Source organism: Lynx rufus, unplaced genomic scaffold, assembly GCF_022079265.1.
Source record: "Lynx rufus isolate CCGP_SWC_20201006 ecotype Redwood Valley unplaced genomic scaffold, mLynRuf1.p SCAF_5, whole genome shotgun sequence".
Classification (NCBI taxonomy): Eukaryota; Metazoa; Chordata; class Mammalia; order Carnivora; family Felidae; genus Lynx; species Lynx rufus.
In genome coordinates this window covers 119,099,366-119,121,476 of record NW_025814867.1, presented here as the reverse complement: position 1 = coordinate 119,121,476, position 22,111 = coordinate 119,099,366, and the positions used below count along the sequence as shown (strand labels likewise).

At 35.5% G+C, this 22,111-nt stretch overlaps 1 protein-coding gene across 2 annotated transcripts; it reads right to left on the bottom strand.

The window, feature by feature from the left end:
• Positions 1-1,503: 1,503 nt before the first annotated feature.
• POU1F1 (POU class 1 homeobox 1) lies at positions 1,504-19,124 on the bottom strand. Of its 2 annotated transcripts, none has more exons than XM_047100340.1 (6): positions 18,983-19,124; positions 16,525-16,674; positions 6,221-6,445; positions 3,680-3,844; positions 2,691-2,751; positions 1,504-1,757 (listed from the first exon to the last, which is right to left on the bottom strand). In XM_047100340.1, exons 1-6 carry the CDS (start codon positions 19,122-19,124, stop codon positions 1,547-1,549), a joined length of 954 nt encoding a protein of 317 aa, XP_046956296.1. In that variant the 3' UTR covers positions 1,504-1,546. The 2 variants fall into 2 exon arrangements, with proteins under 2 accessions (XP_046956296.1, XP_046956297.1); XM_047100341.1 differs by having other exon boundaries at positions 16,525-16,596.
• Between the last annotated feature and the right edge of the window lie 2,987 nt (positions 19,125-22,111).

Here is a 22,111-nt window from a genome sequence, read left to right as displayed (position 1 = left end):
ACATGCATATATGCATTTTTGTGTATGTATCTAGTATATATGTATGTATATACATCCTATTCCTGCCTTTTACAAACTCAAGAATCCCTTCCCAATTAACGTATGTGGTAAGCAGGTGAATTATACAAAGAACTTAAATATCTACATGGCTCAATAATATGGAATTTACTCTTGAAAAATAAAAGTCCTTGTATATATATTTTGTACAACACCTCCTGGGTGCTAGATGTGTACTTAAGCATAGATGATTAAGCCACTGAAAACAATCTCTTTTTGTTAATATGTCAAAGTTTCTAGCAATCCAATTAATGGTGATTATGTGTGCATAAACATATAATCTATAGAGATTATGAAATAATGTTTGATCTTTATTAGTATCACTAAAAGCAGACTGGACAGTGTAATTTATTAAGCATTCTAAATCATTAATAAAATTTGGTCTAATTGTTTCCATTTTTGTTATATAAAATAAACATTGCCAGCAGATTTATATTTTCAATGCAAAAAAAAAAATCACTTAGATTGCTATTATGTTACCATTTGCTTCTATTTGCAAGTTTCAAAGAAGTTCATTCTTATAAATTAAATATGTTCCTTAGATATAAATCGCTAAATTAAAATACTCGATTGTCAAACTTTTTCATCAATAACAAATCATATTCTAGCCAATTAAAACAAAGTGATAGTCTTTTTCATAGGATCCTGATGATTTTCTGGGTTGTGAGACTTAAATAGTGTTATTAAATTACGCACCCTTCAAGTTTGTAGCAATTGTTAACAGCACACTCCTTCATTGGTAATATCACAACAGCACATTTCTTCATTTAACGAAGCTCGCGTGCCCACTACAAGCACTTTCCTAGGCACTGGACAAACAACAGTAAACAAGCCAGACATCATTCCTGCACTGTTGCAGCTTACAAAATAGTTTGGGTTCAGAATCCATAAAGCCTATTTTCTATAAATAAACATCAAAAAAGCTAAATCTTTGGGAAGAATAAAAAGATCAAAAGTGTCGCTTCTAATTAAGATTTATTCCTAAAAGCACTAATAAAATTCTAACGCACCTCCAGCTCTTAAGTGCAAACAATTTAGTTCAAACAAACTATCAGTGCTGATGGTAAACAGGACATTGGTCACAATTTTCTAATTGTATTTTCTATGGTGATATTCTTTATTTAGCATTATGACTGAAATATTAAAAAGCTAATAAACAGCCTTGGGAAAAGGAATCTTGAAAGACCCATGTGCGCACTCCATGTGTGCGTGTGTAGATAAAGAGGGAGTGAGAAATACTTTGAAAGAATTATTGTTTTATTCCTATTGGTATCTTTGGCTTAAAAATATACAGTTTGGCTTCTGAGAATATTTTAAAGAAAATAAGTCACCAATATTTAAATTGTATTAATTTTTTAAAGTAGAAAAGTGTCTGCAAAAGTTGTTGATATAAAATTTTTGAAGCCAACCAAATAACTAATTTCTATTTTTGTTGGGGAAGAGAAAGGAAAGAAAAACAGAAAAATTGGATGTTACACAATAGTAAATTTTATCTGCATTCAAGGTGCTCCTTAGAAATAGTAAATAAACTCTGATTCAGACTTGTTTTCACCCGTTTTTCTCTCTGCCTTCTATTGCAAAACCAAACTCTTACTACTTCTTTCTCAAGATTCAGTTCTTCAGCCATTCGCATGATCTCTTGAGAGGAAGGTTTATTCTGTTCTCCAAAGTGTCTCTCCAGAGCATCTTTAGCAGCGATACTGAGTAGGGAGGGGTATAGAGAAGGGTGAGATTAAGGTGTTTTAATGATGTTTTGGCAGATCAAAATTCAATAATGTTGAATTTCATAAATATCAACATGAAAATATTTAAAGACTCTGAAAACATTTCCAAAGCTTCAACAAAGATAAGTGGGTAGCCTGTAGAACATTTAGATGCTTGTGTTACACAGGGTACCATAAGCAGAGTCACAGGAAGAAATAAGGGAATTTAGACTTTCTATGTTTATCCACCTTTGTGCCACTAGAGGGCACTGACTTCCTGAAAAGGAAATGAACACTTCTGTGGGCATTTCTAAATGTCCCTCAGAAATCATTTAAGTTATTTATAATAGGTGAGATGTTTAGTGAATAACTCATCGACCAAAACAAAATGTATATTTTAGCATTTCCTCTGTAATTTTCACACAAATTACCAAAAGATGAGCCAACAGTCTTTCTAGCTTGAAATGCAAGGAATCATGTTGGACTTTAAGAGACTGAAATACTGATTGCTACTTTTGCTATTTTTAGTAACATAGATACCATATTGCCAGAGCAAGACATATCTGAAAGGACAGCAGAAATGAACACTTTGTATAAGTAATTAATTCTTGTTTTAGCCAAAAACTTGTGGAGTGAGTGTTCTTGAATCAAATAACATACTTTTCCATCAAATGTTAAAAAATTACTAGCTCTAGGTTATTAAATTATACTTTTCCACCAATCTTGTTTTTTCAATGGACTGTATTCACCATGCATTTGTGTTATGTTGCACCTATATTATCCTCAAATACTCTTCCATATATATATATATATACACACACACACACACACACTATATATATATCTATCTATATGAACATATACATAGATATACTATATATATGTATATATTCCATTTCCTCTATACCTTTTAATGTCTCAAAAGAATACCTTATAGTTGTTCTTCGCTTCCTTTTCCTTTCATTTGCTCCCACTTTTTCATTATATAAAGCTGTAATGGGGAAAAGAGAAACAATTGCAAAAACAAAGTAGGTTTTAAAAAACTGTCAGATTTGAGTTTCAAGTTTTCTTTATAAAACAATGCAAAATAAAGTCTATACATTTTTGTTTTACAGTTTTGCATTCTGTGTTATTTTATAGTACAAGACCCAACACAAAAATGTTAAGGCAGAAATACTAACTCTGCAAAGACAAACGTCTATAAATGATGACCCTACCATAGTTTCCTTAGAACATTTTATTGAAATGCTCTCAAACTTTGGTCTTTATCCAGCTTTGATGGTAGTATGAGTAGGTAATTTTATTACATTAGCAATTGCTTACGTACTTATTTGGAAGACTGGTGTGTACAAATTCTCTGCCTACGGTAATATTAGGTTATAAAAATTCCTGTACGATCACTATGGTATAGCACAGAGGCAAAAAATTTGGATGTGTTTAAAAAAAAAAAAAAAGTCATGTCACCACCTCATGCCTGTGCCACGTTATCTAGAACCCTGTTCTTCTACAGCTTATCTTCTCACTCAGTTTACCCTTCTCAGTAAACTTATTCCTATGCTTTCATTATCCTTCCTTTTTTTAGTATTATGAAACATTTTTTGTAATATGAAATTTATTGTCAAATTGGCTTCCATACAACACCCAGTGCTCATCCCAATAGGTGCCCTCCTCAATGCCCACCACCCACCCACCTCCCCTCCCTCCCACCCCCCATCAACCCTCAGCTCATTCTCCTTTTTAAGAGTCTCTTATGCTTTGGCTCCCTCCCTCTCTAACCTTTTTTTTTTTTCCTTCCCCTCCCCCATGGTCTTAAGTTTCTCAAGATCCACATAAGAGTGAAAACATATGGTATCTGTCTTTCCCTACCATTGTTTCTAGGTTAAAACATCACACAGCCCTCAGAGATCTAACTTCAGTACCTCCAACTTGCTCTGCTTCCTCCAGCCATTTTGATAATATTGCTTTTAGTTTGCATGCATTTTTAAAGCTGAGCTGCAGGTTTTCAAATCGGCAGATAGTCGTTTGACTGAATTCTGAGCCATGCACAGCTGCCAGGGCTTCCCCAACATTGGTTTGGGTGTATCCTGTGAGAGGGCAATAAAGACCCATTAGCTCCAGCTGTTCAAGAAAGATTCACTTTGGTCTTTCTTTTGGTCTTTAACTATGAAGTATTTCTTTTAAGTATATGCATTGGCAATTTAGAACTGTTTAGTAAGTTCCATGTAGAATTGTCAAGTACTTCAAAAAATACTCTTAATTTTTTCTAGAAGGCAAAACAATTCAGACAGGAATGTCTGCCATTCACAGTACTTAGTGACATTGGATAGAGGTGTCAAACATAAGACACTAAAACATTTTTGCTGTCTTTATTAAATGTCTGATGATATATGCTAAAATATACAGTGTATTAAATATGATGCATAAAATGTATGATATATCACAAATATTTTTATCTCAACTATAAAATTTTCAACTATATTGCTAAAGGGTACCAAGTAAAACTAAGAATTATGTTTACTTTCCCTAAAAACATGTTTATTACAAGACCGTGATCACCCAGTATTTTACATGTATCTTCGAGGACATTTATTATATCATTTGGTAATGCTTCAGGCCAAAGATCCTCATCGATTGTCCCAAAACATTTTTAGAGTACAAGTTGATATCAACCATCAGCATTGAATTTGAAATATTAACAGCAATATAAATAGCTCATTGAAAATGGTTGTTGTAAAGATGCCTATTGCTGTGTTTATCATATATAGTCATTGCATATTAATTCAGGGCCTATAGCTATATATCTGTATGCATAAAATGGTTACATACAATGCCCATCAATAAATATTACAAAATTACCTGTGGTTCATTCCACAGGTGCGGAGGGTGGAACGATCATTTTCAATCCATTTAAAAGATACACTACTTCATGAATTTAAATCAAGGTTAATTTTTATAGTTATTTTATGTTAAAAAACACTATTGAATAGAAAGCGTGCAAAGGCTATCTACAGTTCACAGAGAAAGAATTCCAAATGACTATAAAACACATGAAGTACCGCTTTTCAATCTTCACTCAAATTTAAAATGAAAGTACCGTGAGGTACCACTTTGACCTATCTGATTTACCTGATTTGCAAAGACCCAAAAGATTAAACCACATTTTTCTTCAACAATTTTATTCTGTGTGCTGTCGGTCACTGTTCTAAGTGCCAAGGATATGCTTTTAAGGAAAAATAAAAATAAAAAATTCCTGCCTTCATAAAGATTATATTCTGAGCAGTTTGCCAAGAGACACCCGTGGTGGTAAAATTTGGTACAACCTCTATACAGACCAATTTGACAACATCTATCAAAATTACAAATACACACACTTTAATTAAGAAATTGTGTTTTTAACACTTGTCCTACATATAAATTTATGTAGGTACAAAATGGCATTTATGATGTGAATCATCATAGGATTTTTTAAAAATGAGTTTGAGAGAGAGACATAGTGTGAAAGCAGGGGAGGGGCAGAGAGAGAGAGAGAGAGAGAGAGAGAGAATCCCAAGTGGGCTCTGCACTGTCAGCATGGAGCCCAAAGTGGGGCTCAAACTCATGCACCGTGAGATGGTGACTGGAGTCAAAATCAAGAGTCGGATGCTCAACCGAATGAGCCACCCAGATGCCCCTGTAGGAGGACTGTTTAACAATGTAAGATTGGAGACGACCTGAATTTACCATCAATAGGGACTGATTAAATAATAAATTCATGTGACGGAATTTGATAGACCCATTAAAAAAAACTATTAGGAAAGCTCTCTAAAATAAACAGTTAAATAAAAAATATCTGGGGGCACCTGAGTGGTTCAGTTGGTTGAGCATCTGACTCTTGATTTTGGTTTAGATCATGATCTCATGGTTTATAGGTTCGAGTTCCATGTCAGGCTCTGCTGATCGTGGAGCCTGCTCGGGATTCTCTGTCTCCCTCTTTGTCCAGCCCTCTTCTAAATAAATAAACATAGAAAATATTTTGAAAAAATCTATATTGAAAGGTCTGTATAGTTGCTTATATGTACATAAGGTATCTCTGGAAGGATGCAAAGAAACCTGATAAACAGGAAAGACAAACAGAAAGGATATATTTCACTTACGCCCTTTATGCCTTCGAATCATATGAATGACTTATCTATTCCTAAGTTCAAATAAAATAGAAAAACAAGTACTTCAAGACAAATTTTGAGGTAGGTAAGTGGGAAAAATAGCATTAATTTAAAAACCTATGTATTTAGGATATTAAGAATTAACAAGGAGATAAAGGTTTTTGTAGGATTTCCATAATTGGAGTAACTTATATCCACAGCAGAGATGTAGAATGAGAACTGTCTTAGACTTCTGAGTAGAGTATAAGAGACTGAACAGTAATATAGTAAGGATTTGCAGACTAAGGTGTATGCCTGTTACTCTTAAAAAGTGCATACCTAACTTAATTCTTCTCACTTTAAATTCATTGGCAAACTTCTCAAGTTCTCGGATTTCCGGAGAATCCATGTCTATCGGCTCTTCAATCAATTTACTTTTCCGCCTGAGTTCCTGCTTGAAATCAGTGACGGTGGGGTCTTCTGACAGAAGAGGCTGGTGCATGGGAGGAAAGCCATGACTCAAGGTGTGGTCAGGAAACTTGTAAAGACAAGGGGTTAAGCTACCTGTGAATAAACAAAGAGAGGAAAGGAAAGGGATTTGTAATTGTCCGCCATTTCTATACAAGCAAAAGTTTTGCACCTTTGAAACCATTATTTCCCTACAGCTGTCAAAATTAAAAAAAGATTTTTTTTTCATATTTATTTGAGAAAGAGAGAGAGGGGGAGGAGCAGAGAGAGAGAGAGGGAGACAGGGAATCCCAACCACCTCCATGCTGTCAGCCCAGAGGCCAACATAGGGCTTGATCTCAGAAACTGTGAGATCATGACCTGAGCCGAAATCGAGGTGGATGCTTAACTGACTGAGCCAACCAGGCGCCCCTAGCTATCACAGTTCTAAAAGGTTAAGTGACATTCAGCCTTCTAAAATAGCAGTCAGAGTAGCTTAGTAAAAACGATGTTTCTTTTCCACCTTCCCCAGAGCAGCAAAAACAAAAATAATGCCAAAGGAAAAAAGCAGGGAATTGCAAATAATTAAAATAGAAATAAGCAAATACTCTCAGAAGTATGTTTCCCATTATTTCATTTTTCTCTTAAAAGACACCTGTTCCTGTGAATCTGAGGTTCAACTAAAACTGGAATGTAGATTTCAATCTCTGTTATTTTAATTCATTATGCAAATAATCTGTGATGTTTATTATAAACAAGGCATATGCTTAAAGTGCTGTGCTGGGAAGTTTTCTTAGTATTAGAAAATTAATTTTACAATATTAAGAAGCTCCCCTGTTTTATCAGTCAATGCTTAATTTCAAGGGAAAATAATCGTGTCTTTTTTTTTAATTTAACAAAGGCAGGTGAAAAGAAAATAATGAGAACATGAAATACATTAATATGGTTAAATAGATTCAAGGAGTGAAAGGAAAAAAGGTAATTTTTAAAGTTCTATTAAAAGGCAGCATCAAGATTTCTTGAAAAGTATACAATATAATGGAATCATTTCTTGATTATTATTGAAGGAGCAAAACTAATGACAAGGAAGGGTGCAATTCTAGATATGATAGGCAATCGCCCATAAATGATGAAGCATTAGATCAACTGATTGAGCTAAATAATAAATCACAAAAACACTAAAAGATGTGATTTTTTAAAAACTTCTTCCAGATCTCATTCTGTACTAGGAAAGGAGAGTCACTCTCAGTTGGGGAGCATGGGTGGATGACAGGACAACATCAGCCAAATTTCAACACATTTTATTTCTGTTTTCCTCATCAATACATTGTTTTTATTGGTAGAGATTTCACTTCAATTTATAGTTAATGACACTTGTATAAGCAAGACATTTTATACAAATAAAATACTTGGTAATTTATCATTTTTCTTATGAGTATAAATAAATATTTAAGCTAAAAATAAATTACTATAGAATGTATGCAATAATCATTCTTGGAAACACTGAAAAAATATATCAAGTTTATGCTACCTATTATTTTTCTATAAATACATTCACAAATCAAAGACATGAGTAATAATGTAATTTTCTAGAATATATAAATCTTATATTAATATATCAATATGTAATAACCAAAGAATAGTCTAAGTCAGCAAATGATCGACTTGCATTATTTATATGACAATAAGTAATTATAAAGTGTGCCCCTTTCCATAGACTATGTCCTTTTTGGGAGCAAAGTAATATACAAGTGAGGAGTTAAACAAAAATAGCATAAAATAAATTTAGCTGCTGTGAAATATATTTGAAAGAAACTATTCCTGTCTAAAAAAATTCATGCTTCTTTTACAAACCCAAATTACCCAGTTTTACTTTTTAAAGTCAGTTAATTGTCCACTCTATGCTTTAGTGGGTGGTATATTGATCAGACAAGATAAAATTTTCAAAAGCAGTTCTATCAATTTTTAAAATGTTTATTAATTTCTTTTTTTTTTAATGTTTATTTTTGAGAGAGAGAAAGAGACAGAGAGTGAGTGGTGGAGGGGCAGAGAGCTAGGGAGACACAGAATCTGAAGCAGCCTCCAGGCTCTGAGCGGTCAGAGGTCGATGTGGGGCTTTAACTCATGAACCATGAGATTATGACCTGAGCCGAAGTCGGACACGCAACTGACTGAGCCACCCAAGTGTCCCAATGTTTACTAATTTCTATTAGCTTTGCATTCTGCTAGTTGAAGTAAAAGAAATTACATAAAAGGAAACCGATCACGTTTATTTTAGGATTTGCTTAATATTTATCTCAAGACTTTGCTTCCACTTAGGCTTTAAGAGTTGGTACTCAGATATATGAAAACAATCTTCACTTCTTGTATCATTCAGAAACACCAAATGTCACTCAAGACACTTAATGATGAAGTACTATGAGAAAGAGTAAAAGCAGCGAGAAAAAAATAAGCTGCTGAGGTTTTTTCTCTACCTTACTATTTTATTATTTTTTGTATTGAAGTATATTTGACATGCAATGTTACGTTGGTTCAGGTATACGCCATAGTGATTGGACGACTCTGTGTTTGCTGTGCTTGCTCTAAGTATAGCTACTGCCATCTGTCACCAGATGATGCTGTTACAATATCATTGACCACAGGGGCACCTGGGTGGCTCAGTCGGTTGAGCGTCCGACTTCGGCTCAGGTCATGATCTCACGGTCCGTGAGTTCGAGCCCCACGTCAGGCTCTGTACTGACAGCTCAGAGCCTGGAGCCTGCTTCGGATTCTGTGTCTCCCTCTCTCTCTGACCCTCCCCTGTTCATGCTGTCTCAAAAATAAACATTAAAAAAAATTTTAAGCAATATCATTGACCACATTCCTTGTGCTCTACCTTTCATCCCTGTGGCTTACTCATTCCATACCTGGAAGCCTGTATCTCCTACTCCCCCTCACCCATTTTGCCCATGTCTCTCCCTTTTTTCCTTTGGCAACCATCAGTTTTTTCTTTGTATTTATGGGTCTGTTTCTGCTTTGTTTGTTCATTTGTTTTTTTAGATTCCACATATAAGTAAACTCATTTGGTATTTCACTGACTTTCTCTGACTTATTTCACTTAGCATAATACTCTCTAGCTCCATCCGTGACAAATGGACATCCCATTCTTTAAGGCAGAGTAATATCCCACTGTGTATGTATATGTGCTGTCTGCTGTGTGATTTTACACATTTAATGTATTTTAAAGCACTTCAGGTAACTCATTTTACCTAAGTCAAATTTTTATTTTCCATAAATAATTTGTTACATATCTTTTATATGCTATGCCATAAGGTCTGAATTTATTAGCCTTTGTGGTCATCGTTTTTGATTTTTCTTGCTGACCATAGTCACACACTGCTACAAATCTACGTGATACTTTGTGCTGTGTCCATTTCACACTTGTCATCTTGTCTTTATATAAGTGAAATAGAAACAAATTTTATTCACAATTTAAAACTTAGAAAATTTAAGTAAAAGGAAGTTAAACAACCTCCATTGGATGCTACAATGAATCAACTATACAGCTAAAACCAGATCTAAAGTCCAATGAGCACTGTAATAAACCACACTGAAATAATCACCTCATTCAATTTTTAGGCAATCTGTACTCAGGTAAGCCAAATGTACTTTCCTTTAAAGACATCTGCAGTTTAAATATATTTGGCTACATTAAACATATACTTTCAGACGAAAATATTATAGTTTATTAAAATATTAGAAGAGAGCCACCTCTATTTCTGGAAAATTATAGAGGTAGTTTATACATTATAAATACCCTGGAAAGGGGTGCCTGGGTGGCTGAGTCCCTTAAGCATCTGACTCTTGATTTCGGCTCACGTCATGATCTCACAGTCCATGAGTTTGAGCACTGCATCTGACAGTTCAGACCCTGCTTGGGATTCTCTCTCTGCCTCTCCCCTGCGTTGTCTCTCACCCTCTCAAAATAAATAAATAAGCTTAAAAAAATACTCTGGGGAGGGGCGCCTGGGTGGCGCAGTCGGTTAAGCGTCCGACTTCAGCCAGGTCACGATCTTGCGGTCTGTGAGTTCGAGCCCCGCGTCGGGCTCTGGGCTGATGGCTCAGAGCCTGGAGCCTGTTTCCGATTCTGTGTCTCCCTCTCTCTCTGCCCCTCCCCCGTTCATACTCTGTCTCTCTCTGTCCCAAAAATAAATAAACGTTGAAAAAAATAAATAAAAAAAAATACTCTGGGGAAATCAACATTTAAAATATAAATTTGAACGTGAGTCCATGAAAAGTACACAGGAGATACTATGTTCAAAGGTTTGGCATCCAGAGCAAAGGAAAACACAATGTGTGATATGTTTGCATTTTTCATTAAGTGAATATATCCACAGTTATCTGCACAGACACATTTCTCCTGGAATTAACTTTAAACAGAAATTCATGACAGTCATAAGCAAAGGCAAAGTGCTGTGTGTCTCATATGATCCTACATTTGGGGGAGAGTGGACAGTGACTGGTAGGGTATGCATGGAAAGATATTAAATCTTTCTGAAGCACTGATTAAAAACAAAAACAAAAACGGGGCACCTGGGTAGCTCAGTTGGTTAAGCGTCCGACTTTGGCTCAGGTCATGATCTCACGGTTCGTGGTTTCGGGCCCGTGTGAGGCTCTGTCCTGACAGCTCAGAGCCTGGAGCCTGCTTCGGATTTTGTCTCCTCTCTCTCTGCCCCTCCCCTGCTCATGCTCTGTCTCTCTCAAAAGTAAATAAATGTTAAAAAAGAGATGTCATAAAAAAATTTTAAAAAATGGGAAGAAGATAAAAGAAGCAATGAATCCTCTGTAGCCAGAGTCTCATAAACAATTTCCAAAACACGGATAAAGCAGTGTGAGCCTAGAAAAGCACACAGCTAAACCTCTTGGAAGTGTTTGCACCTTCTTTACAGTCTGAAGTATATTTTCATGTTGTAGATTAATCCACCCAAAACCTTTCTTTTATTTGTGTTGAGAGAGGGAGAGAGCACGAGCAGGGAAGGGGAGGAGAGGGAAGGAGAGAGAGAATCTTGTACCATCAGTGCTCAGTCAGATGTGGGGCTTGAACTCACAAACTGTGAGATCAAGACCTGAGCAGAATGCTTAATGGACAGAGCCACCCAGGTGCCCCTCACAAAAGCTTTCCTAAATTGCTGGGTCATATATTTCCATGTGGCGGACGTGGGAGAAGAAAAGAGGTAAATCTTTTAAAGCTAGCAATGGGGAGGCCGAGGTGGCTGGTTCAACACACTATGGTTTGGGGCGAATTGCTCTTCCGGAGCAATTGCTCTGGATGCTGACAATGTCTCTGAGGGTCCGGACTTGAAGCCTTACAAGAACACACAGGGGAACCAGAGGGACACAGTAAAATTCACCATTTTGCTGGAGACATGCAAAGGAATGTGTATTTCAATGTGTATTTATTTATTTGTTTGTTTTTCTTCACACCTGACCAAGTGAGGCAAACCAGAAGTGTGAATTGTGATCTTTTCTATGCACGGGGAAAATCTTATCCATATACAGCAGGGATCCTCTGCATGGTTTTGTAATTTATTTGGAACACAGCCATGCCCATTTGTTTCCGCGTGGCCTGGGAATGCTTTCCTGCTACAGTGATCAAATTGAGTAGTTGAGAGACTAAGAAAACTTAGGGAAAATGCCTCATGTTACTGCTACGAAACAGTTTTTTCTGATTCAGAGGTTAAAAAACAAACAAACAAACAAAAACCCCAAACCTTCAGAATTACTTCCTCCCTCAGAGTCAACACCACCAGAACAAGTTAGGGAGAAATAAAATAAAAAAGGAGAAGTAGAAAAAAGGAGGAGAAAGAAGGAAGAGAAAAGAAGAGGAAGGAAGGAGTGGGGGAGGAACGAGGAACTGCAGAGGGGGAGACAAAGGAGGAGAAGAGGAAAGAAAACAACTTCAGAATGAGAGCTGGGCTCCAAAGTTGACTATTTCTCTATGTCAACCATCAAACTGATTTCTGTTGTCTATTGCATACGAGCAGTTAGAGAGGGCATTTTCGGTCATAATTATCTTTTCTTATTCACTTATTATTAAAAAGAAACAAAACAAAACAATGAGGGTGCCTGGATGGTTCAGTCAGTTACGCTTCCAACTTCAGCTCAGGTCATAATCTCACAGTTCGTGGGTTCTAGCCCCGTGTCAGGCTTTGTGCTGACAGCTCAGAGCCTGGAGCCTGCTTTGGATTCTGCATCTCCCTCTCTCTCTGCCCCTCCCCCATTTTCTTTCTTTCTCAAAAATAAACTTAAAAAAAAATTCATCTTTCCAAACCTCAGCTATTTTACTTTTCTCTTGAAATTAATTTTTTTAAATGTTTTATTTATTTTTGAGACAGGGAGAGACAGAGCATGAATAGGGGAGGGTCAGAGAGAGGGAGACACAGAATCTGAAACAGGCTCCAGGCTCCGAGCTGTCAGCACAGAGCCCGACGTGGGGCTCGAACTCACGAACTGTGAGATCATGACCTGAGCCGAAGTCAGACGCCCAACCGACTGAGCCACCCAGGAGCCCCCCTCTTGAAATTAATTTTTAAATGAGGACTCTCATACCTCATTTTGGCTTGGCCGTTATATAATATGACCTTGCTGTGTTTAACACACATTACTGTGCTGCTGATTTGCTCAGTTTCCCCAGGATGGTGGGCAGAGCGGACAGCCCACTGAGCGTGTTGCCTAGTTTTCACCCCCCCTTCAGAAACTGGAGAAGAGAAACAATCTCAAATACTCAAGAATTAGCATTTGAGGTCTTTTTGTTGTTCTTTTGTGTTGTGTTGTGTTCATCTAGAAGAGACTTTGAAGAGCTTTTTTTAAATTTTTTAAATTGACATTGAAAATTTTTTTAATTTTAAATAAAGAGAGTAGGGGAGAGGGGCAGAGGAAGAGAGAGAGAATCTTAAGCAGGCTCCTTGCTCATGCGGAATCCCACATAGGGCTCAATCCCTTGATTCTGGGATCATGACCGGAGCCAAAGTCAAGAGTTGGACGCTCAACCTACTGAGCCACCAGCCTCCCCTTAAAGAGCAATTTTAATTCACTGTTTCCTGTTATCCATGTTGTAGGCTGTTGAATAATCTAAATTCTCAGGGATGAAGGGACAGAAGAAGGCATTTAGCTGCAACAGTATCTAAAGAGAAGATCATGGGAAAGCCAGGTCAAGTTGGTACAAATCTGCCACAATTCAACCTCAATAAAGTTGTAGCTCTCACCACAACTCAGATAGGAAGAGATTGAAACTCAGAGAGGCTAAGTGACTTGAACAGGTTTGTAATTAGTTCATGGTGTGGCTAATTCATCGTTCCCAATGAATCTTTCTCTTTGGTGTGCCCACATATGGATAAGGCATGGTGGATTCATTTCATAATTTAAAAAATCCTCCCTACTAACCTTAACAAATATTAGCTATAGCTCTTCCCTTCCAGTGGGTTATTAATTTAACAAAACATTCAAACTAAATGTAAGCATCAGAGTACGGGTATAAGAGTACCACAGTAAAATAAAGCAATTTCACATCCTTTGAAATATATGTCTTTCTCTAGATTCCTTTCATATCGCATACATGACAATAAAACTGTCTTTATTGTAGATAATAAGACGCTTCTGCAGAGTGTGGGCAAGTGGCTGATTTGATGAATGCTCTGAGGCTTCTCAGAAAATTCCAATGACATAGCCAGGTTTCTCTGGTGTATTTTATATCTCTGCGCTCTTATTTTTGAATTCCTGTGTTTTATAACTCAATTTGTGTAGCTTCTCTGGGGATAAAGACAGAAGAGTTCGGATTCTCTGGGGTTTAATCTATGATGCAAAAACCAATACTAAATATATGTCAAAATAATGACATTCCAATAATAAAGCATATCACTCTCAAAAGATATTCAAATATAATCTCGATGCTTGCCACGGTGAGTTTTTCTTTCGGTGACTAAATATAAATAACTTTTAAGACTCTAGCGATACATTCAAGTCTTAGCATGACCATGTTGCTGTTCATGTCACTAACACAGGCTTTGGATAATTTTAAAGGGCTTTTCTGGAAGCTCTCCTTTTCAACTGCAGTGAGGAAGAGGGTTTGCTGAGTGCCTGCTGAGGGGGCTTGTCAGTACAGCCCCTGCTGCCTGTGGACTCTCATTGTGAGCCTGGGCCTGGAAACTAGAAACGGGTTAGAATTCTCAGGCCAGCTGCAAACCCACTAGGGCAGTAGCCTCAAGGGGTAGGGAGGTGGTAGCAAAAACCATCTCGGTGTTTGGTCTGTGGTGAACCTCTATCCTCTGCCACCTGTTGCTAGTTTTGAAGGCACCTCAAGTTGGACCTGGCTTTGTGGTCAGCAAGGCTGCTCCTCCAAGAGACAGTCGCATACAGCCATGTGCTGGTCACATCTGGTCTTCAAGATCCCAATGTGGTGTGGGCCATGCAGAGCATTCTGCCTACACCTCTAGTGGCTCAATGCACATTCTACTATGTTTATAATGAGAGTAGCTTATCATCAACAAGGGCTGTTCTCATTAACCACGAATACTGACTAACTACTAAATATATGAATCATAAATAATCAGTCTTCCAAGGGGAAAAATATGGCCGTCCCCATTTTATAATTACTAAAAAAAGATACTAGGACTTACAGGTCTTCATTAGTCTTCATCTTACCATAAAGGTGAGGATACTAGTTTATGTAGAATGCTCATTGATGGAATGTAAGTGGAGAACATTGTTTCTGAAATAGCTTTAAGTTTTAATGTTTTATTTAGTCTCAACATGAAAAAAATTGGAGAAATTAAGTGTTGAACTAAAATACTTGTTAAATTTTATTTCAAATTTATAGTTGTAAATTCATGGGTTCCCCCCACCCCATCACTTATTAGGGCTGATAACAAGACACAGCAGTTAGAAAAGATTTCCTCAAGAGTGCTTGGGTGGCTCGGTCAGTTAAGTGTCTGACTCTTGATTTCTGCTTAGATCATGATCTCACATTTCCTGAGATCAAGCTCCACATGGGGCTCGAGCTGACAGCATGGATCCTGCTTGGGATTCTCTCTCTTCCTATCAAAATAAACAAACTTAAAAAAAAGAAAAGATTTCCTTAATATAGGATTCATTTATCTAAAGCTTCTCCCTCAGTATCACACATACTCTCTCTCTTATTTTCTCACATAGAACCTCAGTAGTTTGTTGTCACCCATGAGGTTTCTCTCCCTGTAGTAACCAATATAAAAGGTCAAAGAATATCCAAAAAATATGTCTACAAAATTGTGTACTTTATTAAACCCTTAAAATCTTTTGTCTGGCCATATCTTAAAATTAAGTCATAAGGTTTGTTATGAATAGATTAGGTCAGATTTTCCTCTTAGGAAATGTGTTATCAGTGCTTTCATACAAGCATCAATAAATAATTAACCTTGATCTAGTGATGCTTTTTTGTCCAGAGGAAAAACAAAAGTAACTTCAACTATTTCAATCTCATTTAAGACTAACAACAACTCAGAGCTGCCACAGCTTTAAACAACTATCACTAAAGCCGCTACGATTCACTCTTAGCTTTCAATGTCTTATTTACCTTCACGGGCCAAATGTCCAGAAGAAATACAGCAATGAGGGAGATGTTGTAGAAGTCTGTGCTGTCTGCTTTGGTAGCCACATGAGTTTATTAACACTTGAAATGTGGCTACTGCAACCGAAGAACTAAATTTTAAATTTGACCTTATTTTAGCTAGTTTATGTTTAAACTTAAATAAGCACGAGAGGCTAGTCACAACCATATTATAACTGGTGACATAAGTAACATCAATAACATCAAGTGACAATCTGCAGTTTGGCAGTAATGAATTAGAGTAAAATTCATACAAAGCAAACAAAAGAGTTAAGCACAGAAGTTCAGGGTTATGTAGAATAAGGGCAATCAGGTGTAACCATTATGATCTCTGAAGGTATCACATATTAGGGAACATTTCAGTAAGTAGTGGTTTACCAGCAATTTCCAAGGTTAAGCGATAAGAATTTCATGACACATTCTGCTAAAGGTTCCCTCAGACCCTCCTGAAGCCAAGACTATGCTGTATGTTAACTAAGTTGAGAATAAAAATTAATAAATAAGATTCTCTCAGACCCAAGAAATCCATCTTAGTGTCCCCAGACTCAACCTCACATATGCAGACAATTTTTCTTACCTGCCATCACTCCATAGGTCGATGGCTGGTTTCCATAATGACAGGAAGGAACAGAATAATGAAGTCCTGTTGCTGTGTTTCCCAACGATGTCACCAGGAAATATGCACACAAACATTTAGGAGTTTGGATCAAAGACAAAATAGACGGGACTGGTAAGAAAATGTATGAGGATTCAAGACACAGTCATTTCATTGCAAAAAGACACATTTATGGGATTCTTAAAGTTATATGGCAATAATTTGTTTTCACTTGGGGGAAATTCTCTGCTGAGGAGGCTAAAAGCAGGAATCAAATTTTGTCTTAGGTAACCAGATCATAAATTATCAATGTGGATAACAATCTTTAATTATGTTGTGCTCTATGAGGGGTGACTGACTGGTTTGGACATTGGCCAATTGGGAGTTGCAGAATTCTTGTAGGTTCCATCTCATATACACATTACAATAAACTGGAGGAATAATCTCGTAAAATTCTTGTATAATATGGTTGTATATAGTGGTCTTTCTCTAGAAGAATGGATACATAAACCAACTCTGGAACAGTCATTATCTCTATTCTCCTAACAATTTCTTCCATCAAAGAGAAAATGGCCAAGCAACTGGTCTCTATTTGGATACAATCATAAAAACCCCACTAAATGCAGATGTTGATGAAAAATCCATGACAGTGGATGATGTCTTTATGTTGATGTTGAAATCAAGAAGTTTTCTGGATGCCCACAATCAATGCAAAAATTCTACTAATAAAGCTGGTCAAAAAAAATTGTTGAGTGACTTGAGATCTATAAAGTTTGAAAGCAGTATATAAATATTACCTCATTCATAGTTTTACTTGTCTTGTGGAATCAATGTGTATTATGAAAATAAATTTGAATTGCTAAACTTTAATCAAGCTTTAAGCATGAATCACCAAGTTGACTAAAAGTATGGGTATTGACAATAAAACCACTCCTTATGTATTTCCTCATTTTTCCTTCATATCCTGAACACAGTGATAGGTTTGCATAAATATGATTATAAATTCTTGAATAAATGTAAGATATTATTAAGTATAGAATTAGAATCCTTTGAAAATTCTGAGATACAATCTAGTGATTAGAGATATGAGGTCACTTCAGAAAGCAACATTTTCTCTTACTATTGATAAATCTTCAAATTTTCATTTTAAAATTGACATGCAGAAAGAACTGAAGTAATTTTACATTATAATATTTTATATTATAATGATCAAATATAAAAATCTCACTATGCAATCCAAAATTAAACAAACATGAAACCCATGTTATATCCAATGCTCTTTTCATTATAGGCATTATTTCTACTTTCTTACCTAGTATATTATAATTTGATCTGATGGAAAAATTATAAAATCAAATGCTATAATCATGTATTTAAATATTATTTAAATATATACTCAGAATAGATCTATTATTTAAAATATACAATTAACTGTGATAACTGCTTACATTTAATTATAGCACATATTTTTGGTTAAAATACTTTATTATATTTTCCAAAAAATATGTTTGGGAGACTTCCATTATTGCCTTTTTATTTAAATTACGAGAATCTTTGGTAGATGAAAAAAAAAACCCCTCTATATTAATAATTTTACCACAATCCAGATACATACTCTCTAGATTTAAAAAAAAATTCAGCTGCAGATTAATCCCAAACTTACTTATGAAAGAAATTTACTTAATTCAAAACTTTGTCCGCTTATAAATCTACTTTAAAAACTTTGTTACTGCATAAAGAAAGGGTGCATTAGCAACACATACCTATTTGTATTTGAGACAATATATTCAAATTTTCAAGTTTAATTTTTACATAAGAAAGTTCTGTAAGAAAATATTAAAATTTCGTTAGAGATTGAAGTCTCTTCAGAACTCAGTTTTGAGAGATTTTAACTCAGTTTTATGGGTTCTAAATGTTACATGTGTCTTCTAGTTTTGATTTTTGAATTTTGAATCATGCTAAAAATATGTTTGTTAAAATCATTTAATTATTTTATTCTTTGAAATCCATAGTTTTTGGTATTGGGAATCATTCAGTTGTGTTTACTGTGAGGTATATGGCTGTTTTTGGACATGGTAAAACCAAATACATCTTTAAGATAAAGAAGTAACACCTTTTAAACACTATTTAGGCTATTGCTTTAGTTTGTTCTTGATCCATAAATGCTTACATAAAAATGCTTTTTGGATTAAAAACACCCAGACTCACTGTTATGTAGAAAATCCTCTTTATAATAAAACCAGCAATTGAAATTACAACGCTTACTAATAGTTCTTTAACAATTTCTTAGGTACTTTGGCTTTTTAAATGTACTTAATATTTAACTTAAATTAAAGGAGAAAATAAAAGAAGCGAGGAGATTCTAAGCTAACAAGATCCAAAGGATCCATCCTGAAATCTTTAGGCCCAGCCACACGGAGACCCGGATGGGAGTCAGTACCTGTAGACATCACATTGGTGGCGTGGTTGGAGACCGGGAGGCACTCGGCAGCGCTGTGATGCATTATCAGAGGCAGAGTTGCAGAAGACTCGGAATTCAGAGGTATAAAGGTATCAGCCGAAGTAAAAGGTTGGCAACTCATTCCCACAAGAGAGTAGAAAAAGGAGGAGAACTGCTGCTCCCCAAATCAGAGTTTGATTATATTACTGTTTCAAAGGGCCGTTTCAAATCTCACTACCTGCATATATACATCAGGAAGGCTCTGAAGCAACCAGGAGGGCGCGTGCTGGTATTTATACTGCAGGGAAATCCCTTTCTACATGTTAATCGTCTTTTTCCCAGGGGTATTGCTTTATCAATCTGAACCATCTTCCTCCTCACCCACACATAATCCGTGCCCAAGAGGGAACCTGGTTCTGGGGTATAGATGGACGGAAAGGGAGAAATCTGAAACTTTGACAACTTCAGTAATTCAGACATTTTAGAAAAGAATCAAGAACTTCAAAAATAAGTGTCCCTCAAAGAAATAATCCTAAAGTGAATTGAAAAATACTAGGTGTCTTTTTGCTACTAATACAGTAACAAATGTTTATATGTGAGAGGTTTTTTTTTTTGATGACTTCTCACTAGATCTTGAAAATAAAACATACTACAAAATTTTAAGAAACTATAAATATTAAAAGTTTAAATCAAAAGGTCTAGAGAAAACTAATGAACAAATATATTGCCAACTACTGATTCAGACTCAACAATGCAATTTTGAAAAACTATGAAAACCATGCTGGGGATACTGTAGCAAACATAAGTAACCTGAGAGCCATAGATATTACTGACATAAGCGATGGCCATACTTCATAAGAATTTTTTTGAAATTTTGTATTATGGAATGTTTCAAGGTAACTTGAAATTGGTTGTTTTGTGCTAAACTTAACATTGACAAGATACTTTTTCAAAAACCTTGCAACTTGGACACTTTGGTACTAACCAACTGATATTTTATAGGAAAATATAAGGTTACTCAAATCATTAGATACTGACTGAAAAATATTTATTGTGTGACATTTTTTCATTCTGAATTCTGCATCTTTGAAGCTCTCTTAGTTTTCTCCAAGGAGAGAAAGTCAGAAGTAATCAAAAGTATTTATTACACTCTTGCAGAGTTTAGTTTTTAATTTTTCAAACCACATAAACAAAAAAAATGGTTTTCAATGTGTTTATGAAGAGAATTTACTAGAAAAATTAAAATTATAGAGAAATTTAAATAAAAATAAGTTCCTTGGACAAAGAATATTTTAAAAAATAAGCTAAACAAAAGAGTCATTGGAATATGCTGGTAAGTATATTAACCCAGTGGTAGATAGTGAGGAGCACTGGAAAACCTCCCTGGACAACAAGAAAAAGCTTTCTCAGCAGTTTGCCATGCTATCTAAAATTCTACAGTTGCAATCTTAGACAGCATTTCTTCAATGAAGTTTAAAAATTTTTAACTGCGGTGTGAAATGCAAACCAGAATGCCCCCGTTAAAATTGTATAAAACCAGGGGCACCTGGGTGGCTCAGTGGATTAAGTGTCCAACATCAGCTTAGGTCATGATCTCAGAGTCCGTGAGTTTGAGCCCTGTGTCGGGATCTGTGCTGACAGCTCAAAGCCTGGAGCCTGCTTCATATTCTGGGTCTCCCTCTGTCTCTCTGCCCCTTCCTGGCTTGTGCTCTCTCTCAAAAATAAAACAAAACCAAAAAATAGATGTTTGGTTTGTATAAAACCAAAAACTGGATGTTTTAGTTTGTATAAAACCAAAAAATAGATGTTTCCAACTGTAAATTTATCAGTTTTGTAAGTGGTTTTAATATTGTATTATATTGAGTTGTATAGATCTATTACAATTTGACCATTTCTTTATTGTTGGGTATTTATAATCACTTTCTGCTTTTTACTTTTATAAATAACAATGCAATAAATGTTTTTATTCTAAACTTTTTTTTACACAAAGCATTTTCACAATATAATCTGTATTTTACAGTATTATCTAAATATCCTCCCATAGGACAGGTTTTCAGAAGTGGGATTATTGGGCTTATCTTATTTTTAAAGGGCTTATTTGAAGGGGCACATGCACCACAATGTTTATAGCAGCACTATCAATAATAGCCAAATTATGGAAAGAGCTAAAATGTCCATAGACTGATGAATGGATAAAGAATGTGTGGCATGCACATACATATATATATATATATATATATATAATATATATCATATACATATATCATATATATATGATACATATATATGATGCATATATATGATGCATTATATTATATGCAATATAATGGAATATTGCTTGGTGATCAAAAAGAATGAAATCTTGCCTTTTGCAACTACGTGGTTGGAACTAGAATATATTAAGTGAAATAAGTCAGTCAGAGACAAATATCATAGGATATCACTCCTATGTGGAATTTAAGAAACAAAACAGATGACATAGGGGAAGGGAAGGAAAAATAAGATAAAAACAGAGACGGAGGAAAACCATAAGAGACTGTAGAGAACTGTAGAGAACAAACAGGGTTGCTGGAGGGGTATTGAGTGGTGGGATAGCTAAATGAGTGATGGGCATTAAGGAGGGCATTTGTTGGGATGAGCACTGGGTGTTAGATGTAAGTGATGAATCACTAAATTCTACTCCACAAACCATTATTACACTATATATTAACTTGGATTTAAATAAAAAAGAAATACATTAAAAAAATAAAAGCTCTGAAAACAAAAGATTTTTAAAGTTCTTAAAAAACATTCCCAAATTGCTTAAAAAAAAACAAAACTTTAGAGTAGTTTTAGGTTCACAGCATAATTGAGCAGAAAGTATGAGAGTTCCCATACACTCCCTGCCCTCAAATGTGCACAGTCCTCTCCACTATCAAAACCACCCACCAGAATGGTGTATTTGTTACAATTGAATCCACATTGACACAGCATTATCACCCTAAGTCAATTATTTCAAAGTTCACTGTTGTTGAATATTCTATGGGTTTTGACAAATGTATAATGACTTGTGTCTACCATTATAGTATCAAGAAAATACAGAATAGTTTCACTGCCCAACACATCCTCTGTTCTCTATTCATTTCTCCC